This window comes from Rousettus aegyptiacus, unplaced genomic scaffold (assembly GCF_014176215.1).
Source record: "Rousettus aegyptiacus isolate mRouAeg1 unplaced genomic scaffold, mRouAeg1.p scaffold_m13_p_12, whole genome shotgun sequence".
Classification (NCBI taxonomy): domain Eukaryota; kingdom Metazoa; phylum Chordata; class Mammalia; order Chiroptera; family Pteropodidae; genus Rousettus; species Rousettus aegyptiacus.
This window is the reverse complement of record NW_023416287.1, coordinates 23845968-23856317: the sequence shown is the minus strand read 5'-3', so window position 1 is coordinate 23856317 and position 10350 is coordinate 23845968. Positions and strand designations below refer to the sequence as shown.

At 37.9% G+C, this 10350-nt stretch overlaps 1 protein-coding gene across 1 annotated transcript; it reads left to right on the top strand.

Moving 5' to 3' along the window:
• Positions 1–6006: 6006 nt before the first annotated feature.
• LOC107514344 (thymosin beta-4-like) lies at positions 6007–6282 on the top strand (the record flags this gene model as incomplete). Its single annotated transcript, XM_036229889.1, has 1 exon — positions 6007–6282. A coding segment is annotated over one exon (276 nt), but the record flags the coding sequence as incomplete, so codon positions are not given.
• Positions 6283–10350: the final 4068 nt, after the last annotated feature.

Here is a 10350-nt window from a genome sequence, read left to right as displayed (position 1 = left end):
TAGAAAAATTATAGTGCTTCACTAAAAAATGAAGACAAAATAAGAATGTTCAGATAAAATGAGCTTAGAGCATGCATTACCACAGACCTTCATTGAAAGAACTTCTCACGGACATAATTCCAAAAGAAGGAACAAGGTCCCTAGAGGAAAGTCTGAGATGCAAGAAGGAATGGAGCACAGGGAGAATGAAAGAAAAATGTGGGAAAATCTAAACAGGAATTGATGTATAATACAATAATCATACTAATGTGCCAAATAAGAATATAGAACTGAAACTCTGGACAAAAAATAAAAAGAAGTCAGGAGGCAAGTGTCAGAGTTAATTGCTCAGAGATACTATATTGCTCAGAAGGAAGGTAAAATTCTTGATTAATTTGAGATTTCCCTGAGTTAAATATGCATGTTAAAGTTTCCATAACAAGGACAAAAGAATATAACTTCAAAACTGAGAAGAAAAAATGGAATAAGGGGAAGTAAAAACCTCTACCCAAAAGCTGACAAGAAGGAGAAGAAAATTGAAAAAGTGGAATATTTAAAATAAAATAGTAAAAAAATACAATTACACAAATAAATGAATACAATATAATAACAATAAATGAATATAAAGTAAAAAGTTCTTATTTCTTAATGGGGTAACCACTTCATAAGTTATATAAATGTCTAATCACTGTGTTGTACACCTGAAACTAATATAACATAGTATGTCGACTATAATTGAAACATTTAAAAATTTTTTAAATAAATTAGTTAAAAACAAAAGCTTTTATTAAATAATAAAGCTGGGTTCTTTTCCAATCCAACTACATATTATTTATAAGCAACATAATATTGTAAAGAAAATATTGAAAGGAAACGCATAGAAATAAATGCCCCAGGCAAACAGCAACTAAAGAAAGTTAGTGTTATGAAATCCAGTATAGTTCAAGGCAGATAATCTTACTGGAAATAGATGGGCTTAGTATGTACTGATACAAGGTTCATTTCACCCGGAAGATGAAACTAGTCTAAATTCATATGCCTCTATAAAATACTTTCAAAGTGGGCATACGTGTGGTGCCCATATCACATCCTCTCACTCACCTATGATCTCAGCCTCAGCTCTGTGAAAAATTAGGCTCATATTGTTAGTGTCCTATCTGAGGCCTCTCCCTTCCTACACTTTTATGTCTTGGAACTTTTGACAGAGGCTCAGCAGTCTTCTCATCCTGTGGGCAAGTGCAGTCCAGATGTTTAGAGGAGTCAAGGCCCCCAGGAATAATCCCTGACCAGCAGGGGTCAGAAATAGAGGAATAAGTACTCCCACCTTCTGCCCTTTGGAGAGACATGGGGGATTTCTGCATGTTTACTGGGGTCCTGGAAGAAGGAAGCCTCATTACCCACAAACTCAATGTTAATAACACAACTTTATATGGCTTTTCCTCCTTCCTTAACATATCTTCCACCTCCTTAAATCTTGCTTCCTGGGATTATCTCCAAAATAGGCCACCTGCATCCTAGAGTGTTCAGGCAGACAGATAGCACTAATGAGTGTGTTAGGAAGAGTTTCTGGGGAGATGGGACACATCTTAGGAAAGTTTGGAGGGCCTGGGAAGAGGAATCAAGGCAGTCAGAGCATGCACCAGAGCCTAGGCCTTGGGGAACGGGCCTCAGAGCATCTGGGGAAACAGTCAAAGTCAAAAGATGTTTGGGAAAAGGAGGGAGGGGGAAGATGGGCCCCAGAAAAGGAAAAGGGCTGCAAAGACTGCCCTGGCACCCTCCCTTCCTGTCAACTCTGGTTTCCCTGAGGCCCAGGCATTTGGCAGACAGTCTTACCCACTCTCTTGCTGGCTCCAACCCCACGTCGCATTCCAGCAAAAACTCAGTCTGGTGCAGAAATGCAACCTTCACTTTTGGGAACAGGTATCATAAAATCAGAGGCCTCCTCAAAAATCCTCAAGTTGAGTTTTGATTTGTTGAAAAAGATAACTTAAGTCTCTTTTCAGCCAACATAAATTACCAGCGAGCTCTTCTTGGCAGAAAACTCACCCTCACCCCTCACCCCGAATCTGTAGTTCTCTGCATCCTCCACGGGAGAAAGGTCTTGGGCAGAAAGGCCTGAGTTTCAGCCCCAACTGAGAAGGCCTCCTGGCTTGGTGACCTCAGGATAGCCATTGACCTTCTCTTAGCCACGATTTCCCAGCTGCATAGTGGGAATAAGACTATTCATTCCCCTCCCTATCCCACAGGCCTTGTATGAAGGTACACGGTCCTAGAGTTTGAAAGCAAAGTCCTCTGAGTAGGACCTCAGTGTATATGCTGAGCAGGTGCCATTGTCAATTCAAAAAACATTGATTGGTGCCCACTTAATGTTCTGTTGTATGCTCAATATTGTGGGAAATTCACACTCCCAAGGCAAATCAACCAAGTCTATCAACTCCCCTCTTTTCACCTGAACAATTGCCTAGATTCTCATCCAACCTCCATCTTTCCATCCTTTTCTCAAGGTCTAACCTGCATCCTTGACACTATCCTGCCCCTCCCCTAGGGTCCTATTCTGCCTTTCTTCCTATCAGTGTCTCCCTTCGCGGCTCTAACCTCTTACCCTTCAATATTCTCATGTTTTCCTCATTTTGGAGAAATGTTCATCTTTATTTTTTCTTTGTCAGATCTCTCCCCAGCATTATCAATCAAGCCATGTTTTCACCTCTCAACTAGATTCAGAACAGGAAACAGCAAACTTTTTCTGTAAATGGTCAGATAGTTAATAATGTATGTTCTTCAGGCCATGTGGTCTCTGTCAAAACTGCTCCTTCTGGCATTGTAGTACAGAGGCAGCCACAGACAATATGTGAATATGTATATGTCTATGTTCCAATAAAATTTTATTTACAAACACAGGCTGGATGTGGCCCACAGGCTGTGGTTTGCAGACTATTGATCTAGGCGGTGCTTCTTAAATGTGAATATGCACACAAATCATCTGGAAATCTTGTTAAAATGCAGTTTCTGATTCAGCAGTTCTGGAGTAGGGCCCTTTAGTCTGCATTTCTGACACTCTCCCAGGTGATACTAATGCTGCTGGTCTCAGGAATAAAGCTCTTGATAACTTCTGTAACAGGTACAGCTAACTCAGTCACCATTCCAAATCTTTTCTCTTTTTCTGCCTTTCATTATAGAGGTTAGAAAAGCCAAATAAGCACTTTCTCATCTTTTCTTGTAGTCAAGGTGGCCATGTGAACAAGTTCTAAACGACACAATGAAAGCAAAATGGTGGTGGTCTTTTAAGAGGCTCATGAATTGCACCCCTCTTCTCTTTATGGTTTCTCAACAATTTGAGAATTAAGACAAAGGAGTAGCATTTGAAGGTCCAAAATATCGCTCTTATTACTTATAAAGGCTACGTATTGAAGAGTATGGTTTATTATGAAACAAGCCTGTTAACTGAATGGCAAACAAAGGCAGACCTATCCACCCCAGATTAACTAGAACAGGTCCCCCTATCTGGTAGAAATGGGGCTAAGAGTTATAGTCCAGAGAAGCAGAGGAGAACTGGTACCGACAGGCAGACTCTCTCCCTAGAGGAAAACCGGAGTCGCTAATCTGAGCAAAGCCAGTTTATTCTTCTCAGATTTAGCAACCAGCCACATCATTCCTCCTGCCCAGGGATAGGGTACATAAGGGACAGAGAAAAGCTGGAAGTGTATCACAGAAAAAGAAATCATTTCAGGTGGGACAGCCACATCACTCCCTCTCTAATAATCTTTACTTTTGTTCTCTCAACATACTGGGCTTAACTGTTAAACCTTTAGTCAAGAGATGTGTACAGTCTGATAGGAAAGTCCCACACCCACCTGCATGAGACTATAGCATCACTTTTTTGCCTTTGGTATTTTCCAGAGAACACCATTGGGAAATTTCTGTTTTTCCTTTGGACAAGGGTCTAAAATGTATCAGGAAAAGACATTAACTAAACTCCAAGTTTATTCTGGACACAAGGCCAAAAATTTATCTCTTATTCTTTTTATTCAGTCATGTTATCCACATAATTAATCAGAGTTTTTAATTCATTCATTCAACAAATATTTGATGAACACCTGCTTTGTTCTGGGCAGTGTTCTAAGTGCTGAAGATGCAACGGTGAACAAAAATAAACATTCCTGCCCTAATGCAGTTCATATTGCAGTGAGAAAACATATTCCAGAAATAATCATCATAATATATTATATTACACATTTTAAGGTAGTAAACATTATGGAAAATGAAAAAGTAGAGGAGGGAAGTAAGATTAGGAATACTGGGAGGAAGGGAGAATATTGCAGTGTAAAGATGGGCAGGGTAGGTTTCTTCAGGAAGGTTACATTGAGTAATTACTTGAAGTAAGGAGTTAGAAATGTAGATAATTGGAGAAATATATCGTGTACAGAGGGCCCAATCATTGCAAAGACCCTGGGGTACAAGTGGGCTTGGCCTGTTCAACGAGGAGCAGATTGGCAAGAGTGAAGTGAACAAAAGGAAGGTAGAGCAGGGTCAGATACAAAGGGGTCCTTGTAGAAGAATGGCTCTAGATACTTTGTACTTTTGAAGGATCACCCTGGCTATTGTGTCTAGAATAGAAAGCAGGAGAACAACAGTGGAAACTACCCCAAGGAAGAGGCTCTTGCAGGTGAGAGAAGATGATGGCTCAGACCAGGATGATAGCAAGTGAGAAGTGAGAAGAGGTTGAATCCTGGATAAATTTTCAGATAGAACAAACAGGATTTCTTGACAGGTAGACTATGAGAAAGATGAGTCAAGAAGTCTATGGCCATCCTTACATTGAGATTAAATGACAATATTAAGACACTTGACCTTAGAAACTTTGGGAATGGCAGAGTGAGGATCTTAGCAGACACTCTTCACAGAAAACAATAATTTAAGGGGCAAAAAATATTGTTTAAAAAAATCATTTACCATCTCTAAAATTGTCCTAAGAGCATACAGTGAGTAAAAAAATATTTATTGAGCAAAATCTATGAAATCTGAGTAAGAACAGCAAGAGTCTGCAGTATTTGGTGCACGACCTACTACTCCCTTTTCCTCCTTCTCCAGAGTTGTTTTTTGGAAATTCTACTCCAGATAAATATGGCCAAGAAGACTGGACGCCCTTTTTCTTATGTCCCCAGTCTAGAGCTACCGTTCCACTTTGGGAAAGACAAAGCTCCAATGTTTCTCATGTTCCTCCAGCCCCATATTGCAGAACCTCTACTCTGTATGGGTGAGGATGAAAGGACAGAGGCTCCCTTCCCCCACCCAGGCCCTATCTGTATGGTAGGAGTTCTGCTCTAGCTATAGAAGGCTAAACATATGGAAGCCCCGATTATTCCTGCCCCGGCTCATTCATCAGGTAGAGAGAGGTTCCATGCTGACAGGGGAAAGCTAAGATGACAAGAAGCTACCACCCCTCTCAATACCTGCTTGTGGAGCAAGAGTGCCACTCCAGGAGAAATGGGCCACTGTCTCCACTCCAGCTACTGCGCAGTGGTACAAAGATTCTTCCCAGGGGAAGAGACAGGCCATAAGGAGAAAGGGTTCCATAGTATTGCCTGAGGGAACTGACTTTATTTGGAAGAGAATGTGGAAACTTCCATGCTTAAGCATGTTGTTTAAAACTTGGAGACCTTGGTGAAGAGTAATTAAGAGGGTGCTGGTAGCTCCATGATACTGGTAGCAACAAATGAAGTGGCAGAGTAACTAGAAGTTTAATAAAAAGGATCAGGGTAAAATACAACCAAGAAGAATACTCACGGGGTCACAGTTAGCCTGGGGGGTTAGAAAGGCTATGCACACGTAGTAGTCTGTATGCACTTGGGAGAAACCAAAGCTGGACATGAGCCAGACTTATAAGCATTCCCCAAGCCACGTGCAGATTCATAAACAAAGAGCAGAAGCCTCACGGGCACAAGGAGTGTAAAAACGACCTCTGATGAAACACTTACAATAAGCTACTCTGACTCATGGGAACTCCCAGGAAGCCAGGATTAAAAATAAAACCACGACTCTGTGGCAGCCACTGAGAAGATAGGACTCGCTAATTCTTGTGCTTCCACTTCCTCTGCAACCATGTCTAACAAACCTGGTATGGGTGAGATTGAGAAATTCGGTAAGTCAAAATTGAGGAAGACAGAAAAGAAAGAGAAGAATTCACTACCTTCAAAAGAAACGACTGAACAAGAGAAGCAAGCTGGCAAATCGTTAATGAGGCACGCATCGCCAATATGCACTGTACGTTCCACAAGCATTACCTTCTTATTTTACTTCTTTTAACCGTTTATCTTTGTAAGATGCAAAAAGATTGGATCGAGTTTAAATGCCTGTGTTGCCTCTTTTTCACATCCAAGAACTACTGACAAGGAAGGCTGCACCTGCCTCTCCCACTAACCTATGAGGCTCACAGGGAAGGAAAAGAACTTGCATTTTAGTGAAGGCAAAAGCTGGGTGGGAAGACAGTGAAACCTAGAGTAAAAACCAAGCTGGTCCGACGTGTCCTACAGGCTGTAAAAGGCAGTTTAATCAGAGTGCCATTTTTTTGCTGTTGTTTAAATTATTTTAATTATTGGAATGCACAATTTTTTAAATATGCAAATAAAAAGTTTTTAAAACTGAAAAAAAAAAAAAAGTCCACAAACATTCCTAGAAGTCTTGACAAATGCATGCAAGCCAAGGCTATGCCCTTTCAGGTGTGCTAAAGAAGGAACTTTTAAGCTAGCCCTTGGCTGAATGTCAGGTCAAAACATAAATTTGCTAGACTGCGATAGTAACCTCCAAGCTATACGCATACAGAGAGAGAGAGAGAGAGAGAGAGAGAGAGAGAGAGAGAGAGAGAAAGAGAGAGATAGAAATCTAACTAACTAAAGGACTCTAAGCATAACCTTTGACCAATGGTAGCATTTGTAGCCAGAAAAACAAATCTAACAGGGACCTCAGAGGCTGCATACCACAAGGGAAATAGACTTCACAAAATTAGTTCAGCCAAGTCACTAAACAAATAAATTATCAAGCAAACAACAACAATAATATTAACCCCAGAGGAGGAGGGAAGTCAGTATCCAGAGTCGCTACAAAAGTGGTTATTTTCTAAAATACCCACGTTTCAAAAAAATTATTAGACATGCAAAGAAGCAGGAAAGTATGGCCTAAACATGGGGCAGCGCGAGGGTGGGTTTGAGGGCGGGGGCAGGAAGCAACTGAAAATAGAAATTATCTTCGAAAGGTCCCAGATGGTGAACACAGCAGACAAAGAATCCAAAGTAGCCATTATAAATATGTTCAAAGAACTGAAAGGATCCATGTCTAGAGAACTAAAGGAAGGTATGATTAAAAAAAAAAAGTACTTTATCAAATACATTAACAAAGAAATAGAAATTATTAAATAGAACCAAATGGAAATTATAGAGGTGAAAAATATATTGACAAAAATAAAAAATTTACTAGAGGGGCTCAACAGTAGATTTGAGCTATCAAAACAAAGAATCCAAGAACTTGAAGATAGATCAATAGATACTATGCAATCTGAAGAACAGAAAGAAAAAAATAATTAAAAAAAATTAACAGAGCCTCAGAGAAATGTAGAACAATAAGTTCATCTACATACATTTAATGGGACTAGCAGAAGGATAAGAGAAAGAGGCAGAGAAAACATTCAAAGAAATAGTGGCTAAGTACTGCCAAATTTGATGAAATAGTTTACACATCCAAGAAGCTCGAGAAACTCCCTGAAGGACAAATTCAAAGAGAACTATACTCAGAATCATCATAATCAAATTCTTGAAAGTCAAAAATAAAGAGAAAATCTTGAAAACAATAAGAAAATGCTGACTAATCACATACAAAGGGATGCTAATGAGATCAACAGCTGACTTCTCATTAGAAACAATGGAGGGCAGAAGGCAGTGGGATGGCATATTCAAAGTGCTGAAAGTTAAAAACTGTCAACCAATAATCTCATATCCAACAAGACTATCTTGCAAAAAAGTAAAGCAAAAGAGAGACATTCTGAGATAAACAAAAGCTTAGAGAATTTATTGATAGTAGATCTGCAGTATAAGAAATAATAAAGGAAGTTTTTCAATATAAAACTAGTGACACAAGACTGTAATTTAAATCTATACTAAAAAAACAAAAGCACCAATAAAGGCAATTGTATAGATAATTATAAAAGACAATATCATGGCATATTTCTTGTCTTATCTTTCTTTAACTGATATAAAGAGTTATTGCATAAAACATATATATATAATTGTATTATTGAACCTTTAATATAGAAATGTAACATATTTGACAATAACAGTAAAAAGAAGGCAGTTGGGAACAATGATAAATTGGAGTAAAGAAATTAACTGAACCAGATGGTAACCGGAATCCATAGGATTAAATAAAAGCCAGAAATGTAAAATAAGAAGGATAATATAACAAACTCTATAGATATATGTTTCCCTTTCTTTTCTTAGATTCCATAGAAGACATGCAATTATATAAATTAATAATTTTAGCAATGTATTTCTGTATTTGAACATGTATGGATGTCATATTTATAATATTAATAGAATAAAGGGGGAAAGAGTTTAGAACTATAGAGGAGAAAAGTTTCTGAATTCATTGGAATTCATGCTAGTAAAATCTGAAGTAAATTTAATGAGTAAGCTATATATTGTAAAATCTAGAGCAACAACTATCTCCTTATCTCCCCTATACCCAGCCCCTGGTAACCACCATTCTACTTTCTGTTTCTATGAGTTTAATCTTTCTTTTTTTTTTCATATTTCATACATAAGTGAGGTCATACAGTATTTGTCTTTCTCTGTCAGTTAACTTCACGATATGGAAATAATAGTCTTCAACAAATGGCACAGAGATAATTGGAATCCAGATACAAAAGAATGTATTTGGACCCCTACCTCACATCATGCACAATAATTAACATGAAATGGATCAAAGACCCATTTACCAAATGTAAGAGGTAAAATGTAAGAGCTAAATATAAGAGCTGCAAATATATATGCTACCAAAAAAGTGAAAATCCAATCCACAGAATGGGAAAAAATATTAGCAAATTATATATCTGAGAAAGGGCTTATTCCACTTATTTCAAGATATATAAAGAAAACCTCGACAACTAAAAGATAACCCAATTTTGAAATGGGAAAATAATTTGAAGAGATATTTCTCCAAAGAAGATACATGATTGACCAATAAGTATAAGAAAAGATGCTCGAAATCATTGGTCACTAGAAAAATATAAATTAAAACTATGATGAGATATACCATTTCATACCTACTAGGATGGCTATAATAAAAAAAGACAGGCATTAACAAGTGCTGTCAAAGATATAGAGAATTTGGAACTCTTCACACTGTTGATGGCAATTTAAAATGGTACAGTCACCTTGGAAATAGTTTGACTGTTCCTCAAAATGTTAAACATAGAGTTACCATATTCCCCAGCAATTCCACCCCAAGTATGTACTCAAGAGAAATGAAAACATACATCAGTACAAAAACTTGCACATGAATGTTCATAGCAACATTATTCATAATGGTCAAAAAATGAAAACAAACTAAATGTCCATCAACTGATGAATGGATAAACAAAATATGGTATAGCCAAACAATGAAACATTATTCAGCAATAAAAAGTAATTAAGTATGATTCATACTATAACATGGTGAACCTTGAAACATGCTAAGTGAAAGAAGCCAGTCATAAAATACCACGTATTGATAACTCTATTTATATGAAATGTCCAGAATAGGCAAATCTATAGAGACAGAAAGTAAATTGGCAGTGCCTTGGACTTGACAGAGGATATGAAGAGATGAAGGGTGACTGCTCATGGGTGTGGAGTTTCCTTCAGACATGATGAATATGATCTAAACTTACACTGTGTTGAAGGTTGCACGACCTGGTGAATAAACTTAAAATCACTGAATTGTACACTTTAAATGGGTGAAATTTATGGTATCAGTATTATATCTCAGTAAAATATTATTAAATATTCCTATTAAGATGCTCCAAAATTAAAGACATAGACATTCCAGTAGTAAAATGCTAATGTATAGTGTGGCCCATAATTGAAAATAACCTTACTTTCTTCAAATATTAATTATATCCAGCCCTTGCAGGCAGTGAGCAGCCCTGAAAACATTTAGTTGAGAAATGAAAGCGCTCGGGGGTTAAAAGAGGCCAAAAAGCAACTTCCTATAAAGCAAAGAAATCTGTGTTTCAATGAATAATCAACTGATGATTTACCTGATTTGTAAATCTGGGTGTTCAGCTGTGGGTACCTCGAGAAATGGGAGAAGGTGGTGATTAATTTTTAAAAGGATATCAGAGAG